This window comes from Neovison vison, chromosome 7, assembly GCF_020171115.1.
Source record: "Neovison vison isolate M4711 chromosome 7, ASM_NN_V1, whole genome shotgun sequence".
NCBI lineage: Eukaryota > Metazoa > Chordata > Mammalia > Carnivora > Mustelidae > Neogale > Neogale vison.
The window spans coordinates 32427097-32448141 of NC_058097.1; the positions used below are offsets into that span (position 1 = coordinate 32427097).

A 21045-nucleotide genomic window follows, 5' to 3' on the forward strand; every position below is an offset into this window, starting at 1 on the left:
CTTAAAAGATATCCACTTAACAGGGTCTCTCTTAGGAGTGCCTGTGTGGCTCAGTTGGTTAAGCGTCTGCCTTCACCTTAGGTCATGATAATCAGGTCCTGGGGTTGAGTCCCACATTGGGTTTCCTGCTCAGTGGGAGCCTGCTTCCCCTTCTGCCTCTCCCCATTGGTGACATTCTCTCTCTCTCTCTCTTTCTCTCTCAAATAAATAAATAAAATCTTTAAAGAAAAGGTCTCTCTTAGGCCAAGGATATTGACATTTCTCCAAACATTTTGGGAATTAGAACTCAGAGCCACATTTTTTGAATGCTCATTAGTGATTCCTCATCCTTCGGCTCAGCCCAAATGCTGGCAAATGGTGTAGTTGGTTAGGGTTCTGTTAAAATGTCTGATTCAAGGGTGGGTATAGATAATTTGCTCTGAAGAAGTCCTCCAGAGATGATCAGTGTTGTTATGCATAGTAACTATTGTAGACAGACTGGGTATTTTTACTTATTCTTTATTTTCTAGTCTCACCGCCGAGGCATCCTGCTAAGGAAAAACAAACAGCTGAGTTTAGATTCCAGCTCTATCTTCTTATCAGATTTATGACCTAGAACAAAAAAATTGACCTCTGAGCCCCAGTTCCCTCATCTCTAAGTGAGGCTGCACCACCTTGATGGTTTTTGTAAGGATTTGATAAAAAATACATCAGGCACCTTCCACTGGGCCTGCGTATGATAAATACATTCTGAAAGTTGCTCTTATTACTACTTTTTAAACCATTTTTATTGTTATGATTATGTAGAGTAAGAAAACTTTGCTTTGCCAAATTTCCAGAGGAGAAAATCAATCTAATGACCTAATCATAATACAGTGGTCTTCAGCCCTGTCAGTACTAGGATTACCAAGCCCAGATACTGCAATACCAGTACTCAGTACCAGTGCCTGGACAGACCCTCCTTCCTGGGAGATTCTGATGTAGTGGGTCTAGGGTGAGCCACCCCCCAAACCTGGATTTTTTTTTAAAGCTCCTCTCTTGATTCTCATGCACAGCCAGAATTGAGAGCCTACAATAGAAAGCACTGGTTCCTAAGTTTGGGGGTCATATGAGGACCTTTTTAATGGCAGTTTTTTAAGTACTCCCCTACACACACAAAAGTCAGAGCCACTGATTAAGAAAATACAGATACTCATGTGAATTGTGTGGCCCACCAGGAGTCCGCAGCTTACAGTTATAAATCAGTATGGAAGATTGTAGGTGTGCATTTATAGTTATTCTTTCCATCTTTTCCCCTATGGTTGAAAAAAATATATAGTGCTTATCTCCCAAAAACCATGACATTGGTCAGTTAGTCTTAGATCTTTTGTTTCATTCTTCCCTATGTAGGAGGTGCTACAGATTTATTAGCATGCATATTTTAAAAGATTCTTTGTCTTAAGGGTACAGCTAGTATGTAAAACATCTTAACCTTGTTATTATGAGTCTTTAAAACCATTCCTTCAGGGGCACCTGGTGGCTCAGGCATCTGCCTTAGGCTCAGGTGATCATCTCAGGGTCCTAGGATTAAGCCCCCAGGTAGGGTTTCCTACTCAGTGGGGAGCCTGCTTCTCCCTCTCCCACTCTCCCTACTGTGCTCACTCTCCCTCTCTGTCAAATAAATTTTAAAATGTCTTTTAAAAAATAAAATCATTCCATGGGGCACCTGGGTGGCTCAGTGGGTTAAGCCTCTGCCTTTAGCTCGGGCCATGGTCTCAGGGTCCTGGGATTGAGCCCCACATCGGGATCTCTGCTCAGCAGGGAAACTATTCCTCCTCTCTCTCTGACTGCCTCTCTGCCTACTTGTAATCTCTGTCAAGTAAATTAAAAAAAATAAAATCATTCCTTCAATTTGCAGTGAAGAGCATGTTAGCATACTACAGATTCTTTCTGCACTGAAATGTTTCCCCTGACTTTTGTGCCCAGACCAGTAGGTTTGTTTGCAGTAGAAATAAAACTACCTTTTTCATATCTTCACAGGAAAGACCCAAGTGCTTTCTTTTCATTTCCTGTGACTGATTTTATTGCTCCCGGCTACTCCATGATCATTAAGCACCCAATGGATTTTAGTACCATGAAAGAAAAGATTAAGAACAATGATTACCAGTCCATAGAAGAACTAAAGGTAACCATAGTTACTTATGTTGTGATTAGAAAACCTACCAGAGTAACATAACTATTCAGTTGAGAGTCAAACTCTTGGATACTGTATATATGCAGTCTTGGTAGAAGTCTGCATATCTGGTAATAGGAGGCTTTCTCATTGAATTCTTATTTTGCAGAGAATTAAATTTATTTTAATATCCAAAATGTTTTGTATTTTTCTATCTCAGAAAACATTTTTGAGCTTGGTAATAGAAAACCAGACAAACTAAGCCATCTGCTGTCTCTTTTTATTATTTGGGGGCATTTTAGAAAAATTTTGAATTTCACATATTCTACAATATATATTCTCAAACTTTAAAATGAAAAAATGTCAAATTTTTCATTTCAGACCAATACGGGTGAAATTGATACTTAAATGAAAGTTGTGACAAAGTAGTTTCCTTTTCTGTTTCTAGACAGCTAAAGTGTAGCATGCCTCTCAAACAGAGGAGAAGTTGGCTTGTCCAGAAATAGTAAACAAAAGTTTAATTACACTTCTCTTTGATGAAAGTCAGTTGCTTCCCAAACTCAATTTGGCTATATTCGTTGAGCGTATTTTCTTCAAAAGAGAGGAAGGGTTGTTTTTTCTTTCTTTCTTTCTTTTTAATCTAAGAAGTTGTGAATGTTGTTAAAACCTAGAAGACATTTGTGATGTTACAAAACGGAAGTTTTTCGGTTTGTTTTTTCTTTCTTTCTTTTTTTTTTAATCTAAGAAGTTGTGAATGTTGTTAAAACCTAGGAGAGGAAGGGAATTTTTTAAAAAGTGAAGAACACGTAAGGGATGAGAGGGTGATGTGTGTGCCTGATGTTATAGTGGAAGTTTTTCCATCTTTAAGTAGTTGCGGTGTATGTTGATTTCAACAGCATACTTTTTATTTTGACCTTCAAAGAAAGGAACCATGTGTTCTCAGAAATTTTCTCTGTATCAAACCGCCCAAACTTAACTGGTTTAGATAATACCTATTTTACCTTTATTTTTTCTAAATGAACTTTGTAGTATTCATCTGACCTAAGTACTAGATTCTAATCGGTTAGATTATCTTTTTACCTTTTTTTAATCCACATATCAGTTGAGATTTATGAATAAAACTAGTATTTAATTCTATCTTTCCTATTCATTCGAATGCATAGATAACATTCCACTTACTCTGGAAACCTGAGTTACATTCTCTTGTATTCACAGAAAAGGAAGCTTTCCAAACTTCTCATCTGGTGAAAGTTAGGCTAGAAGGGTTTATTTCAGCATATTTCTGACCTTCTTACTGCTTAGTGGAAAAAAAAATTTCACAGGGTTGGTTTTTTTTTTCTTTCAGTAAACAGTTTTCCTCTGATCTTTTTCTTACGATGACAGGAGAAAGGAGAAATGTGCACCCTACGTGTTTTTGCACAAGTGATTATTAAGATTTGTCGTAACTGAAATAAACTACTACTCTCACTTTTCGGAGTTTTCTACATTACTGCATTTTTTGGAGGGGGGAAATCAATAGCCTGATGTAATAATAATTATTTAATTCAGCTCATTAAGCTGTTCAGTTTTTTTTAATTACCTGAAAAGTATGCAGAAAGGTTATTTAACTTTTTGAATGACCAAGTGCCATTTCCCCAGAGCCCAGTAAAGCCTAGCACATGACAGGATTCGTGGAATCTACACATTTCCTTAACAGATGAGATCAGTGGAATAATCCAGTACTCTCTTGCCGGTTAGAGGCCCAGTGGTCCCTTTTATAAGTAATAATTATCTGATGTCCTTCCTCAATTGCCTCCCATTTCCCAAAATATATATTTAGTAATTCTGAATGGAATGGAAGCCTTTCAGAAAACCCATAGCCGGGGTCCTTAACCTGGGGTCCTCTGGATGGAAGCCACAGATGGGCCTTTAAGGGGGAACCTGCTAAAATTACATGGAAAATTTTGTGTTCAATTTGGTGTGTATATATATGCTTGAGGAGTGGATGAATGGCTTTCATCACATTCTGGAAGACACAGGACCTAGCAAATTCTTATTGACTACAGATTTGGCCAGGGACAAGGATCCACAGGTACTTCCATCTACTTTAATACCAGACTTCTTGTGATCCTTGAGTCTGTCTTCTCATATGCTTTCAGATAATACTAAGTCTACCTGTTTTGTTCTATTTAAGTGTTCTAAGCTGTCATCACTAGTTATTAAATAGTGGGGTTTGAATATTTGTTTTGGATATGGAGGAAGAGTTTGTTTAGGGGGAATTTTTTGTTGTTGGGTTTTTACCATTTTAACTCTGACCTTGGCATAATCACTGCCACATTTATACAGTGTAAAAAATTACTTAACCATGAAACTATGCAGTGGCATTGAGCTCTCCAGCACATGTAGGTACTTTGAAATTTAACCCAAAAGTACAGTTTTGATAATTTGGCTACTCCGATTACATGTTCCAACTCTTTGAGATTGTATGGTTTATTTCACATTGGCATGATTTTGCAGCATTCAGTAAATTATGTTTAGCTTATGATAGCTAACACTTAAAATTAGTGTAAATATTTTAACATTTTTGCTCAGTTAATTCGAATTTCCTTAAAAATATTGTGATAATTTAGCCCTGTCACAGTTTTCATCAAAATTTGAAATTACTTAATTCATAAATGGAAATTTAAGATGTTTGTTTTAAAACCAGGAGTAATATTTTTTAATTACATGAACTCAGTTAAGATTATTCTAGGGACGGGTGGGAGGCTCAGTCTGTTACCACCGGTCCAACTCTTGATTTGGGCTCGGGTCATGGTCTCAGGGTCATGAGATCAAGCCCCACGTCAGACTCTGTGCTCGGTAAGGAGCCTGCTTAGGATTCTCTCTCCTTCTCCCTTTGTCCATTCCCCTAATCCCACTCCCCCACCACCTACTCTGGATCACGTTTTCTCTCTCTCAAAAAAAAGATTTTTTTTTAAATTATTCTATTAAATAGAAGTATTTTCTTCCAATTCTTTTTGTGTGTGTTAAGGTTATAGTGAAGAAATCCATTAAATTTCATCATAGGATCTAAACATTTATGTAGTTCGTTAAAAAAGTCAAGAATTTGGAAAGGAATTTAAATTAACTTAGTATTTATTTTCTTAGTTTTAAAACTTACTAAATTGCTTTAATGTTGTTTAATAAACAGTGAAAGGAAAGGACAGGGTTTTTTGTTGGTTTTATCTGCCTTAATTTTTCAAGGACCTGTATGATTTCAAACAGGGACAAGAAGGTGCTTTGTTTTGTTTTAAATGCATTTTTCTCCTTAATATTCTCTCTGCAGGATAACTTCAAACTAATGTGTACTAATGCTATGATTTACAACAAACCTGAGACCATTTATTATAAAGCTGCAAAGAAGCTATTGCACTCAGGGATGAAAATTCTTAGCCAGGTAAAGGAAATTCTTTGTCATAAATAGTAACTGTTATAAAATCTGTATGCCTTTGTTTTTTGGTTAGAGCGATAGAGATCCAGTACAATATTAGTATTATAGGCAGATTATATTAAAATAGGAAATATTCAATGAAGAAAGTTTTCATACAGAGAAAATTGAAGCAGGAAATTCTCATTTGGAATTGATACAAATAAATATTGGCATTCACTACTAATATTTATTGAGAGGCTGTTGAATCGGTTAGTAATCAGATAGATTTATATTTGCTGTGAAAGAAACATCACCTGAAATTCCAGGATAAGATTGATTAGATGAATTATTAGTGCTTTTAGAAGGGAAAACTCTCTACTTCCCTGTAAAGGATGGAATTTGATGTTGAAGCGTAGGAACTCCTCCCACTACAAAGAGAATTCCAGTGAGCAGTAACCTGCTCGTTGCCACCTCCCCACAAGAGCACTCTCCCTGGAAGGACCAGAGCTGGTACCATAGCAAGGCGGCAGAGGTGGGAGGGACACTTCATCATCAAGCTTCATTCATGAGACAGCATAAACACGATAGTTTATTCAAAAGAGAGGTTAGTGGCAGAAAAGAATAGGTGCCATCTCAGAACAACCACTGATGAAAGGCATGGTTGGGAGGGGGATTGAGGGCCTCGCTGTGTACCTGCCGGGAGAAAAGGAGAGCTCACAAAATAAGTCGTGTCTTTTGAGGTTTTACTCATGGCTCTGAGTAGGATGGGAAATGAACTGAGATGATCCTGGAGCCTTACCACAGCAGGAAGTTGGAGTTCTAGTTTTAGCTCTTGCTCTTAGTTGTGGACTTCGGGCAAGACATGAACCACACTGGGCCTTGGTGTTCTCACGTGTGTAGAAGAAGGTTTAAAGTGCAGTCTCCCAAGATAATTGCGAGCATTAGGGTGCCAGCTCTCAGAGCTAGGGTAGGCAGGAGATTACAAGAAGGGAGAGCAAGAGAGGAAAGGGATTTTGCGAAGAAGAGACGAGTAGGGGTATAAGTCAGGAAGCATGAGGAAGAAGTCAGAATGAAGAGCTTGGGCCCAGACTCAGAGGAGTTAAGAGGAGAGTAGGAATGAGTCATGTGTAGATGCACACAGTTTCCCACTTGTTATAGTGACCATCTGTATCACAGTTTTACATTTGAAGAATTGTCTTGGTGTGCAGATGTCTGAGTATGGGCTTGGCTCTCAATGATTCTCAGATCCATTTAACTGGGAAGGAAAAACATTTGCATTGGTGATGATTCTCGTACTCCTAATGTTCAGGCCGCATCAGGTCCTGCCCTTTCCTACAGACTTAAGAAACTGTAATGTAAACCAGTTACCCGTCTTTGGCAAAAATCTACAAAGGGGACTATAAAATGTTTATCCCACTCCTTGCAGGAAGACTCGATCCAGCCCCAAACCATACTCCAGGTTTAAAAATCTGCAAATTCTTATTATTATATTTGAAATGAAAGTGCATCCTGCAGATGTAGTCTTTAGTCACTCCAAAATGTGCACATTAAATTTTTGGGAGAAGTTGAATTTGCAGTATCCCAAGTAAATTTATCAACTTTGATTTACCATTATTTTCTTTTCTTCACATAATATAGTTAATATAACATGCAAAAGATTCCGATATCTCTTGAATTTTATTGGGGGTGGGATGGCTGGAAGCACAGAAAATAAACTTTCTTCTCCACTTTCCCTTTTCTCTCTCTGTTGTCTTCCTTTTTTTCAGATCTCTTCCTGTTGAGGAGCCCTACCCATCCTGTGTTATAGCTTCCTGTTGACTGTTCTCTCCACCCTAAATGGGAGGGATCCTTACAACAGTGATTTTTAAATGTTTAAATTTAGATCTTCTGAGTTAACTCTTCTAATAGCGGTACTCCCAAGGGAGGCCAGCACACCCTTCCCATGAATGGTGTCTTTTTAAAAGATCACTGGTTTTGAATGTTCAGTGTAAAGATTATAGAGCAGTCATTTATCATTTTTTTCATACACACACAAGTAGCAACTCTTAGTAGACATTTTTATGAAGAGTGGACATAGTCGAATAACTTTTTTGCTCGCCTAGATAAATACCAGAATGCTGCATTATACTACAAAGAATAATGCAGACTACTCTTTGTAGCACAGTAGCTTTAGAATCAAAGTTCAAGTCCTGGCTGTGCACTGGAGATGCTGAGTGACCTTGCTCGGCCTCGGTAGTCCTTACCTCGTGGAGCCAGGCGGCCTTGCAGGATGCATGTATAAGCACGCGAGTGTTAGCTGTGGCAAAGAGTCAAATCCTTTCAGTCATTTGATGTTGTAAAATTGAGGAAAATAAATAGTATGCTGATTCAAAGACAATCTTAATTATTAAAAAAAAAAAAAAGACTTTCAAAGTAAAATCAAACCCTGCTTTTTCCAATGATTTATATTGAAATTTAGAAGATTTCTCTAATTCTCTTAATTTTGTGTGTTTTATATTTTTTTTTAAATTCCAAAATGTTCTTAATGTAGGTTCTACTTTATAAAATTCTAAAGTGGAAATAAAAAGATAACTGAGAACTTCGTGACCTAAGCCCATTCATTTAACACCATTTATTGGGTACTAGCAGTGTACCAGTCTCTGATTTAGGTCCTCGAGATAGAGCTGGGTAAGGAATTACCTAAGTGACATGCACGAGGGAAAACACAAAAAGTTCCAGAGATAATCATACTCACTAAAATTTTAAATATTATTTAAAAATAAGACATGTTTTTAAAAATCAAATTGGCACATTCTTTTAAATACTATTCAGTTTGATAAGGATTCAGAGAAACCTTAAAACATTGATATATGCATTGATAAAACTTCTCTGGAGAGTAGTTTGGCAGTAAATATCAAAACCTGATGACCTACTGTTTTCACTTCTAGGATTTTTTTTTTTTTAATATAGTTAACATCCAGTATCACTTTGGGGAATTCATCCTAAAGAGATATTCTTGGAGAGATTTATTTACAGTGATGTTTATGAGAACTATTTGTAATAGTGGGAACTTGGAAATAATTTAAATGTCCAATAGTGGAATGTTAATTAGACCATGGTACACAGGATGAAATATGATACACTTGTTAAAAAGTTTTTAAAGAGTATTTAATGATGCGGAGGGAAAATTATTATAATTCATTAATGAAAAAAATGCATGTTACCAAATATACATATATTTCTAATTTGTTAGTACGTGTAATGCTTAGAGGAATAGAGGCTTAGTGATAAATTAACGAGGTTTATATTTTCTCCTCTACCCAAATCTTTGTCTACAATGAAATATATTACTTGGATAGTTTTAAGATTACCTTAAAATAAAAGTTCAATAAAAACAGCAGCTCCTCATTCTGGAAGCTCTCACAGTCTGCACTGCTAATTCAGCAGTGTGATGAGACAGGGCCCCTCATGAGACTCCAGAGGCCTGGCCTTCATTACTGGTTCTGTGACCCTAGGAGAGGTATTTAGCATTTCTGGGCTGTGTTGTTCTTATTTGAATGACCTCTGGTCCTTTCCAGTTCTTAGTTTCTATTACTCTGCAAAAGTCTTCCTTGGCGTTACCATGCAGCCCGTATTTTATCCAGGGACAGTGCTCAGAGTTAAAAGGCAGAATAGTTGCTAGAAACAAATGTGCCTCCAGAAACCTCAAGCCCTCAGCCACAAAGAAAATTTCAGAGCATACCAGTGCAGTGGAAAATTAAGTACATGTTTCACTAAATAGAAACAAGACTACTTTGGTAAAAAGAACATTATGCTTTCTGGGAAAGAAACTATGCTAGCAACCTTTTATTCTCCTGGAAGCATGTTTTCACACAGAAATGCCAGCGGCCTCGGGTGATCCTAGGATACTGGAGTGTAAGGGTACTCACATGTTCATATCCTCTAGCTTTTTGAAATACCTGGTAACTCTTAAATTCCAAAAAAGAAGCTATTCTGTTATATATAAAATTTAAACATAATGTTAAACTAAATTCTCCTTTTTGAAGTTAGTACTGCAAAGAATACTTAGTATTTATTCATGCTTTCTCTTCTACAAATGTTTTGATGTAGTCAAGATAAAAAGCATTCTCTTACGTTGGAAATTAAATTATCTGTATTGAAGAAATAGACTGTATTGTCCTGGTTCCCAAACATACTCTCTTGGTATAATTACGTTTAATTGCTTTTCTTCCCTAGTTAATGACAGAGTAAGTGCAAACTCACATTGTGAGAAAGAAATGCATCACTTTAAAAATTAATGACAAATATGCAATGAGAATATTCTTGAATATTTTTAGGAGAGAATTCAGAGCCTGAAGCAGAGCATAGAATTCATGGCAGACTTGCAGAAAAGTCGAAAGCAGAAAGATAGAACAGACACCTCGCAGAGTGGGGAGGACAGCAGCTGCTGGCCGAGAGAAAGGGAAGACTCTGGAGATACTGAAGCACAAGCCTTCAAGAGTCCCAATAAGGAAAACAAAAAGTAAAGAATCTTTGGAATATTTAAGTTAAGCTATCTTTTTCAGACCATTAAGGGGGGAAAATACTGTTTCAGTGCCTGCCTTGGGAAGACCAAGTCATGGTTGGTTTTTGGCATGAAAGTCCATTTTGGTGATAATTCCCATCTTCTCATACAAAGCACTATATGGAATTGTTTAAACATAGTTTAGAAAACAGTGCTGAATGTGTATTCTTATGAAGGTAGTTTTAAAACCAGTAAATTATCTTTAGGGACTTTGTGAATTTATTGAAATAGAACTCTCTGTTGAAGAAAAACATCTGCATTTGTTACCTCATTCCATAAAGGGGTTGAGACCGTACATTCGGCCTACGCATAGTCGAAGCTGCTTCTTGAACAGATGGGCCATTGGTGAGGTGTGTGCGTGGCCTCCACCAGACGGCACCTGGTAGGCGCGGTAACTCAGCACTGGTCCCCACTGGCAGTTCCGGCCGTGGCCGGACGCACTTGTGTCCACCTGCTCCCACCACTGACTGACACGCAGCCCTGAGGCCCCGCATCTCACTCTCCACTCCAAAAGAGGGTTCTAGTGAGCAGGCTGGGATTTCTGTTGGCGTAAGGCAAAGAAAGTAAATTTGTGACGTACTCTTACTCTGTTTCTAAGATTTGTATAATTTAAAATGTATTTCATTTTAAACTTAGAAACTGGACTTTAAAAAGAAAATGATGTGTCCCTTTTGAGGTAGAATCCATTTGTGTGACTGCACTGAGAAAAACGCCCAAGACATAGCGCCGGACTCAACACAGGAGAGAACTGAGCCGAGTGTCAGGTCCACCTCGCTGCGCGCGTGTTACAGGCGCTCCTGGGCCGCCGGAGCAACAGAGCTTTAATGGGCCGCTGTAGTGCCAATGGCTCCGATTGAGTTGTGCTCCCGTTTTGGAACTCATCTTAATGTTTTCACCTTATTTTTTTTTTTTTTTTTTTTTACTTAGTATTAATGTGTGTTTACAGGAAAGACAAAGATACACTTGAAGATAAATGTAAGAGCAATACTATAGAAAGAGAGCAGGAGCAGATAGACCGCATCGTTAAGGAATCTGGAGGAAAGCTGACCAGGCGGCTTGTTAACAGCCAGGTGACTGGGCTTTGTCTTTCTTCTCACCACCTACCGGGTGGTCGTTGGGGCTTGCAGTCAGATTGCTTGTGCACTTTCAACCCATACCTGCTGTAGAGCAGTTCAGTACAACACACAGAGAAGTCCGTTTTAATAATTTATTTGTAAAGTACATGATGAATCTTTTCCTCTGTTACTGGATTTTAGTGCGGTTAATGTGTTCTAAACTTGGAAAATGAACATTTAGACTCTGGCCTCTTGAAATCATTGTTTAGCACATTGGTTTAAAATGAAGTGGACTAATATGTGACTTTCAGCAGTCGCCCCCCTCCCATGGTCTCCAGTATCCTCCTTCTTTAATAGAGTAGGCAGAACGGAGGGGCCTAAAGGCCTCCCCGCCACAGCTCTTTACCATCCTGAGTTCTCCCTAACCTTCATTTCTGCAGTGCATTAGCCCTTGTGTGTATGGCGCCAAGTGGGAAAGTCAGTATCTAAGTATAACAGTAACAACTCTTAATACTAGTTTGATTAAATTTAAGGCTTTCTAGTATGAGATATATATATATACGTACATGTATTTGCATGTGCATGAGGTATACATAGAATGGTTTATGACCTGTGACTACTCGGGTCATTGCAGTGTGAGTTCGAAAGGAGAAAACCAGACGGAACGACGACACTGGGGCTTCTCCATCCTGTGGATCCCATTGTAGGAGGTAAGTTCACAGATCAGAATGTGCATGAACTTGCTGTTTGGCAACAAGCAGTAGCCCGGGTGATATTTTAAAACAACAGGCCCGATACCGAGCAGTCCACCTGTGTCAGCTTCCCCAGAGGACTTGACCAGACACCGTGCATTTTGTGCTGATAGCTAGCCCGAATTTACCTCATCTTAAAGCAGGTGTTATATAGACCCAGGGTTCTCTAGAATACAAAGTCCCTGGAATAGCAGACCCACCAATAAAGCCAAAAAATGACATAATTTCTCGCTCTGGCTCTAAGAGACCATGGTATGTACACTCAGTTATTTCGGGAGGTATCTCAAAACTCTCTTATCATAACATCATAAATCTGACTGGCTTTTTAAATTTCAGTGAATAGAGCACACATGCATGCCCTGCAGTACCATACTAGTCGCGGGAGAACAGGTCTGCTAATGCCGTGTGTCGCTGTGGCTGGTCGCAAGTTGGTAAAGGTCGGGAAACATGGCCTTAGAACCCCAGTCATATTTTTATTTTCTCAGGTGGTATTTTAATGGCGATAGTATAGGGAATAGTTTGAGATGTGACATAAGAAGAATTTTTCGTCATTCATCTGAGGAGGAGGACCGTATGTCAGGATAAGCAAACCTGAGAATGTTACTTTATAAACACCCATTTCATGCTGCCATCATGAGAGCTCACTGGCCATACAGAAACGAGTGATGACACTTCAGTGAACAGTCACCAGTACTTACTGTTGTGCTGCGGGCACGGCCTGGGAGCTGGAGGTGGAGCAGGATGTAATGTAGGGAGCAGAACAGGAGAGAGGAGTCCCATCCCCTTTCGTCTGGGGTGGTGAGTGGAGGAATGAAAGTGAATCATCGTGTGAGGAGCCGCATCCCATCCGCCATGAGGAGGGCAGCTGTGACAGCACGCAGCAGAAGCGGCCCTGGTGTCGGGGCCAGAGAAGGCTTCCTTATTCCTTAGCGAGGTGATGTTTAGATTGGTCCCATAAACGCGAGGGTGAGGGGATGGGGTTAAGAGACCTTGACGCCTCTCCGGATGCATTTGAGGAGTGCACCAGGGAGCCCACTGATATCTTCGAGCATCGCAGTCTGTTCTTGAAACACTGGCAGAGTTCCTTGGCTTAGAAGAGGAACTGGTGTCATCCAGGGTAAGAGAAAAAAAAGAACAACTCACTTTTTGCTTTTTATGCGAACTTTGCGTAGTATAAGTTTCTATGGTCTTGGATCAAAGGAAATGCTGCCAGACTGAGAACACTGCTCTTTCTGGTATAGCCGTGGTAAAGATTTGGTGGTAAGGAGATGCAGCTAACGATTTAGGTGACACCTTAAGATCTGCCCCTTCTTTGTGTCCCACGGTCTGTCTGCCCTTGCTCTGCTATCTTGCCTTTCCCACTCCTGGAGGCAGGGTCTGTGTGGCCCAGGCTGAGCTCAGCACATGGCAGCAGCCCCCAAAGGGCCCATGTCCTGCTGTACGGTGGAAGCTTTGCCCCCGTTCACTTCTCAGGTTCATCTTCCTTGCAGACTGCAGACTGCTTGCTGGGAGGGAAAGCAGACCCAATTTAGGTGCGCCACATCTCTCCCAGGCGCTTTCATTCTGTCACCATGGTCACCTGTGGCCACAGCCTCTATTCTGGACGGTGGTGGGGGAAGTAGCCTGCCTCGTAGGTACTAGTTTTTCCTGAATATATCATGAGTTCTTGTCTTTAATCAGGTATTTTTCCTTAGTCTTTTACTAACCTTTTCTACTGGTTTACTTCCATCAAAGTTAAGTTTCAACTTTTAAATCCTTAATTATTTTTTTAAGTGAAATGCAATGTGATTATAAAGAATTACAAGAAAACAGAGTATGATCAAAAGGATCGGCTGCAGGTGCTGGCTACGCTCCTTCCTTGCCGAGATTTCTGTAGGTAAATGTTGGTTGTAGAAAGGGCCACCCAGGCTCCTGGGCAGAGTCACAGAGACGGCACAAAGCAGTGTGCGTGCACATAGCCTGCGGAGCCCCCCTCGGCTACTGACCGTGTGTACCTCCCACACTGTTCTTCCGTTTCAGAACCGGGCTACTGCCCTGTGAGACTGGGAATGACAACTGGGAGGCTTCAATCTGGAGTGAATACTTTGCAGGGGTTCAAGGAAGACAAAAGGAACAAAGTCACTCCAGGTAAGCCTTCGTGTTTCTCTCATCACCCGAGCAGTTAGGGGAGGGAAAAAGCATAATTTTCATTTCTTTAATTCTCTTGGTGGTGTATTTGCAACATGAATCAGCTGTTTTATTAACTCTGGAAGAAGCTTTAAAATCAGCTATTAGTATTCAAAGTGAGTTTTGTTCTTGCTTTCTTCTCTCTCCCCTTTGTGGGGAAAAAGTCACTTGATTTATGACTCCCCAAGGATCTGGGAGGGGGAAATACTTACCTTGGATTTTTTATACTTGTCAGTGAAGTAGTAAAATTAGAAGGGAATAACCTTTAGTAAAACAAAAATTAGATTGACACACAAGTAAAAGGATAGCACTGTAGTATTTGATTTCTGTTGACAGTGATATACTTGAATTACGGGCCCTACAGTTCTTATGCTCCACATTATGACTCCACATTTGCGAATATTAGCAAGGATGATTCGGATCTAATCTATTCAGCCTATGGGGAAGACTCTGACCTTCCCAGTGATTTCAGGTGAGTGACCGGTTGGCCGGTGTCCTCAATGCCACATTCTCCTGAAACACCGACAGACCTGTGAATATCCAGGGGGTGTGGTCCGAACCGGAGGGGTAACCCCGGGGACTCCTGGGACACATGTAAGTCCTGTGGGGAGGCGACTTCCCTTATAGTCTTCCTCAGGGAGGAAGCGAAGGGCAGGAGCAAGTCCGGGACCAAGCCATGGAGCCTCCGCCTCAGAGAGTCTTGTTTCTATCTGAAGGTTGCCCCAAGAGCATTTCATTTCACTGTGTTCTTGATGCTCTTTAGTTGGCTCGAGGCGATAAAGGTGTCACTGGTAAATCTGTAAATAGGGTGACGGACCTAGACAGAGATTCTCACACCTGGCACATAAAGTGAGGCATGTCTGATGGAAACAGTTGACTGGGATAGAAATTTATATGGACGATTTATATGGAAGTGACATTCCAGCTCTCTCTGTTTCAGCATCCATGAGTTTTTGGCCACATGCCAGGATTATCCTTATGTGATGGCGGACAGTTTACTGGATGTTTTAACAAAAGGAGGCCATTCTAGAACCCTGCAAGAGTTGGAGATGGTAAGAAAGCTGCTCAAGAAATGGGTAATTTATTGATGGCTCTGAGCATTAGTCACTCAGTGTTATGAAACCATGGGAGTCACCAGGATGACAGCTGAGCTGCATTCCCCTGAAAAGCCAGGCCCGCCTGGGTGGGGACCGTGGGTGGAGGACAATGAACGGAAATGGTAAGTCAGCTACCAGGGTCTTTGAGGGCCAGAAGACTGTCATTATCTCCCGATCTTGGGAATGTAGGAATCAGAATGGAGTTAAGGACTCCGAATTCAGCTGGTGCTCTGTACACTAACAAAAAAGGAAAGTCTTGCTCACTAGCTTGAAACTGAGTTGACTAAATAATGATAGGGAATGTCCTTTCCTTTATTATTCGGTAACAACACAACGGTGGGGTCACAAGGAAAAAAGTAAGAAGTTTCCTCTTTGCTCCCTGCCGTTAACACTTGTAAACTATCTCCCGTTTAGTTGGCCATAGTTCATCATCTGGAATAATCACACCCTTAGCTCAAAGATTAGAACCAGAAAATGTCCCTCCTGATAAGTAGAAGAGAGTCAAGCTCCACAATGTCCTTGTCACCATAGTTAGAAGAACACTGTGTGTGTCTCCGGGGGTCCTCTTCCTGAGGGCTGTGGCTGCTGTTGGCTTGTCCTCTACCCCCACGTGGCTGCTGGGCCCTGGTGACTCGGCAGTGCTGGGTCAGCACCTCAGGTTCAGCGAGAATTGCCTTATAGTCTTCATGCAGGAACAGCTTTCCTCACGTGACCTAAAAAAAAATGCCACTTCACAGCTGTTCAGAAATATTTTTCCTCTAACCCTTCCATGAATCTGAATTAATTGATAGTCTTCAGCTACAATTGAATAGCTTTCCTTTGGTTGGGTAGGGCAGTAGATTTCAGATCTAAAGTTTCTCTGTCCGTTGATCCAGCATATCTTTGCAGACTGTGTCTTAGAAAATTTTAAAAAGTTATATATAAGGATACATTATTTATAATTTTTTAAAAAATTGGGAATTGGTTAAAAAGATCTTTCAAAAAGATCACTTCGTTATTGATTTTCACGCATGATACATTTGTCTGTTGCTTATGTGTGTGTGATTTCTGACAGGTAGGAAGATTATGGGCAGCTTTCACATTCTCCATAGCATTTGAGTATTTTACAGTAATCCTCTCTTATCTGAGAATGTTGCTCTCTTAATGCAAAATAGTTCCTAGAGTGCCTCTATTTTCTGCTTGTGCTAGACTCACCTGTTGTTGAAAACCGACTCCCATTTATTAGGTACTTCTGTGCTATTTAACAGATACCGTCATATATGTTTATAGCTTTTTGCTCAGGCACAGAAAGATCAATCTTGAAGTACCAGTAATAGGTACTCTTGACACAAGTACTCTCAAAATGCCCACTTACTGTATCTGACTTTTTTTTTATTTAAAAAATTAAATTCCAGTAATCCATATTCTTATTCCTTGTCTTGAAACTCTTATCATTTTATTTTCCTTGATATTTACCTCTTTAATATACCTTTGAATAAAAGTTGTTTGTCTTTAAACCTCTAGTCATCACCTGAAGACGACAGCCAGACTGGGAGCCTTGACTCCGAAAAAGAAATGGAGGTGATTGTTTTTCATTCTTCATAAAAAATATTTAATGGGAGGGTAAGCCAAAAGGCCCAAATGATAAAGCTTTATTTTAAAAGAACATTATTTGTTGCATATCTTCATAAATAACAGCACTCTCTCCGCCTGTGGGGAGCGGGCAGCAGCAGGTGCAGCACGGGGGCCTGGTGGGGGGGGCCGGCCCCGCCCACCACACTGCATAAATGTATGCGCTATAGGAATGCAGATTGCAGACACCCGCTGCTCTGCATAGCTGCGAAGGTCCTCCCAGAGAGCATACTGGGCCGGCTGGTCCTAGAAAGATGAAGACATTCTCCCAGCAGGCAGTGGGAAGTGGGCCGAAACTGCACGTGTAGTGACAGAAGCAGACACAAGGGGACAAGGCCCGTGTGCAGAGAGCACAGTTGGCATGTGAGCAAGCGGTGCCCGGGCAGAGGAGGGGTGGTGCGGAGGCCTGCACAGGTGAGGCCCTGACAATGGAGAAGCTGCGATTTTGCCTCAGAAGACAGGAGGCTCTGAGGAATGTGAAGGGGGAGAGGGTTTAGAGGAGGAGACTTGTGAAGGGCTCTGGGGCTTGTCTGAGTAAAATTCTGACAGGCGTGGCATCGCAAGGGAAGGGACTAAAGATAACACCGTAGAGGCAAGTACAGTAGAAGCCAAGTCCACCACTTCAGGCTCAGGCTGTACTGCGGGAGAGCAGGCATGTGCACTGGGGCCAGAACATTGCCTGTGAGCCTCGGAAACCTGCGGCATCGTCCCAGTCCACCAGGAGCTCCAGCGGCATAGACAGGACCAAGGCCCTTGTTCCTTCCATCTTTAGAGAGGCTGCCGGATGGAACAAACAATGGGTGTTGTGTAAGACACGTCATTTCATTTTCGGGAAATAACGCCTTTGTGGATCGTGTTCGGCCCAGATTGGGGAATGGCACTCTACAAGTGTTCTGGGAAGATGGTTTTGTAGGTATCAGAATTGTAACTCCAAAGTAAATAGGTGCAATAACGTGGCCTGGAAACACAAACCATCTTACAGAGGTCTCATTCTAGCACCACTGGGGCTTAACAAGCCCAGGTAATAACTTTTTTTTTTCCTTTTTTAAAGCAGATTACAGAAATAGAGCCAGTGGGGCGTTTAGACTCCAGCAGTCGGGACCGGCTCACAGCACTGAAAGCAGTAACAAATTTTGGTGCTCCTGTTGAAGTTTTTGACTCTGAGGGTGAGTGTCCCTTCACGACCTGGGCAGTCACAATTTAGTGTCCCATTACTCCAGACTGATACCGCCACTCACCACAGGAAGATCTTGACTGGCCATGCTTCCGTGAAGGGTAAAGCATGTCTCTAGTGTTGATTTCTTTAGAGGGGGATTACTCCTTTGAGGAGAGAAAACTAGTCAATAAGTAGCAAAACCCCAGAGCATAGGACACACTTAACCACCCAAGGTCAAACACAGGTGGGTCCGTGTTTTCTTTAGTGTGTTACTCTTCGCACCACACAGAAGCTGAAATGTTCCAGAGGAAACTTGATGAGACGACCAGATTGCTCCGAGAGCTCCAGGAAGCCCAGAACGAGCGTCTGAGCACCAGACCCCCTCCGAACATGATCTGTCTCCTGGGTCCATCATACAGGGAAATGCATCTCGGTATGTTATGCCTCCGGTAAGAGGAGGATGGGATCCTTAAAGGGAAAACCTTCTGCGAAGTGACACCACTGTCAGCAGCACTGAAGCGAACCGTGGATGGTTTCTTTATTGCATTTATATAGTTGGCCCTTGAACAACACAGGGGTTAGGGGTGCCAGCTGACCTCCGTCCTCCCCCGCCCCACGGGTCGAAAATCCATGTGTAATTTTTGACTCCCCGCAAACTTGAACAGCCTTCTGTTGACTGGAAGCCTTACCTACAGTCAACTAACATATATTTAGTTATGTCGAATGTATTGCATACTGTTTCTTACAGTAAAGAAAAGAAGTTAAAATAATAACGAAGAGAATAGGTTTACGGTCCTGTACTTGTCAAAAAAAAAAGATCTGTGTATTTGTGGACCAGCTCACCTCCAGCCCTGCGGTTCCAGGGTCGGCTTTGCATTGCTCTTTTGTTTTTTGTTCATTATATAAAGGAACCAGGTTTTAACACCTAGAACTATTTCTCTTTTCTTTACCCCAGCTGAACAGGTGACCAACAATCTGAAAGAACTTGCACAGCAAGTCACTCCAGGCGACATTGTCAGCACGTATGGAGTTCGAAAAGCAATGGGGATTTCCATCCCCTCCCCCATCGTGGAAAACAACTTTGTAGATTTAACAGAAGGTACGTGCCCTGTGTTTCTGGAAGGACGGAGGGCTGTTGTGAGTAAAGGAACACAGTCCTCTCCCCTCGAGGAACACTGGAAAAATTACCTCTGCGTGTTGACATTATATAAAGTGTTTTATTCTTTAGACAAGATGTAAGGGAAACAGGGGTGCCTGGGTGGCTCAGTTGGTTAGGCAACTGCCTTCGGCTCAGGTCATGATCCCAGGGTCCTAGGATCAAACCCCATGTCGAGCTCCTTGCTTGGCAGGGTGCCTGCTTCTCCCTCTCCCTCTGCCTGCTGCTCTGCCTGCTTGTGCTCTCTCTCACTCTCTGTCAAATAAATAAATTAATTTAAAAAGAAAAAAGATGTGACACATCTGCAAAAAAAAAAAACCTATAATGATACCCCTAGTATACTGTACATCTAGTCTTTAACCTTGAACGAGGTAAAGAAGAGCTGTCAGCACTTAACTCCTCTGGATGATACCTTTACCTTTTAATTAAAAGGGGAAAAGTGCTGAATGAGGCCGTAACTTTTCCTTTCAGATTTTGAAGAACTGAAAAAGACTGGGATTGCCGAGTGTGGACCTGATGGGATTTGAAGCTCACTGGTATTTCATTATATATTATGTACATATTCTTTTTCATTCTTAACTTGGAAGTGCTTTTCAGAAGATATTAAATATTTGTAAATTGTGTTTTTAATTAAACTTTGGAACAATTAATTTTAATGTTCCAGAGATTGGACTTGTATTAGGTAATAAAGCTGAGCCTGGGACTGTGAGCCCTGTTGGTGCCGTCAGCTGAGTTGCCCCTTGACCTTTCCCCAGGGCTGGTCTGAAGGGAAGTGATAGAGGAACACTGAAGAAATAAAACAGCCTTTTCAGGACCCTTCGTTAAAAGCAGCAAGTCCGGGGCGCCTGGGTGACTCAGTGGGTTAAAGCCTCTGCCTTGGACTCAGGTCATGATCTCAGGTTCCTGGGATCGAGCCCCCTCATCGGGCTCTGTGCTCAGTAGGGAGCCTGCTTCCCATTCTCTTTCTGCCTACTTGTGATCTGTCAAATAAATAAATAAAATCTTAAAACAAAACAAACAAAAAAAAAGGCAGCAAGTCCCCCCAAATAACTGAACTCCCTCATTTTTCCACATTTGTCAAAACTCATTAAAGAAATCACAACCAAATAGTTCCTGACTTACCAGATTTCACCTAGATGATTTATCTAAAGAAGGGCCTCATGAGAAAGGAATAGGATGGACTCAGACCTGTTGCCATCCCGAGTGGGCCTGGGCACAGTTAAGTCAGAATAGGGACAGTGCCGCTTTCCTTAAGGCATACAGACAGGACCAGAGCTCAGATGGTTCTTTAAAATCCCTATCCGGTGAGATTTTCCATCATTACACTGAAAACAAATATTCGTAGATTCTAAGATTATTTTAAGTGCATATCCCTGGCATAACTGATGGGAATGCTGTCCTCCTGTAGAAGGATGAGGTGATGAGGTACCTCTCCTATGCCACTCTTCCTGTTCCCAGCCCCCCAAAAATCACACCAGGAGCTTCATAGCACTAACCTGTCCAGTTGTGCTGTTTGGTTTAGTTTTTCCATTTTTGAGAGGGTCACTTAGAAGCATAATAAAAGAAGCTAAATAAGAAAGGAAATCACAGAACTTAAAGAAAGTTTACATTTCTGTTTACTGTGTCTCCCAGGCCACCTGTGCCTCAGCATGTCCCTTGAACTGAGAGTCCTCTACTTTTATCTGAAATACAAAGGTCGGCTGTTTGAGCAGATAATGGAGTGGGAGACTGGGAGACATGTGGTCCTCTTCCCTAACCAGGCACCACACGGCAGCCTGCTTCAGGGAACCTGACTTGGGCTTTATGGAGCCCCTGTAAGACTCCCTTGCCCCATGGCTGAAGCTGTTTTTATTTTCCTGACTTTGAAAATGAACATTTAGTAAGAATAAGTGGGGTGAAGGAAAACGGATTCTCCAACACAACCCAGTCTTAAAAATCTACTGAAAACCATATGCCCAAAGAACTTCAAAATTGTTATGTATTTTATCAA

At 41.3% G+C, this 21045-nt stretch overlaps 1 protein-coding gene across 4 annotated transcripts in view; it reads left to right on the top strand.

The window, feature by feature from the left end:
- BRD7 (bromodomain containing 7) overlaps positions 1–21045 on the top strand; it is a 37443-nt gene that overhangs the window by 15355 nt on the left and 1043 nt on the right. The window contains exons 5-18 of one of the 4 annotated variants that reach the window (XM_044256187.1): positions 1999–2143; positions 5436–5546; positions 9836–10020; positions 11009–11132; positions 11752–11827; positions 13889–13996; positions 14372–14507; positions 14976–15087; positions 16636–16692; positions 17795–17909; positions 18189–18332; positions 18855–18998; positions 19527–19591; positions 19811–19952. In XM_044256187.1, coding sequence (XP_044112122.1) covers positions 1999–2143; positions 5436–5546; positions 9836–10020; positions 11009–11132; positions 11752–11827; positions 13889–13996; positions 14372–14507; positions 14976–15087; positions 16636–16692; positions 17795–17909; positions 18189–18332; positions 18855–18998; positions 19527–19582 — 1513 coding nt within the window. In that variant the 3' untranslated portion in view covers positions 19583–19591; positions 19811–19952. Of the gene's footprint in view, positions 1–1998; positions 2144–5435; positions 5547–9835; positions 10021–11008; positions 11133–11751; positions 11828–13888; positions 13997–14371; positions 14508–14975; positions 15088–16635; positions 16693–17794; positions 17910–18188; positions 18333–18854; positions 18999–19526; positions 19765–19810; positions 19953–21045 lie in introns of those variants that run through there. The other 3 variants (XM_044256188.1, XM_044256186.1, XM_044256189.1) reach the window with 3 other exon arrangements.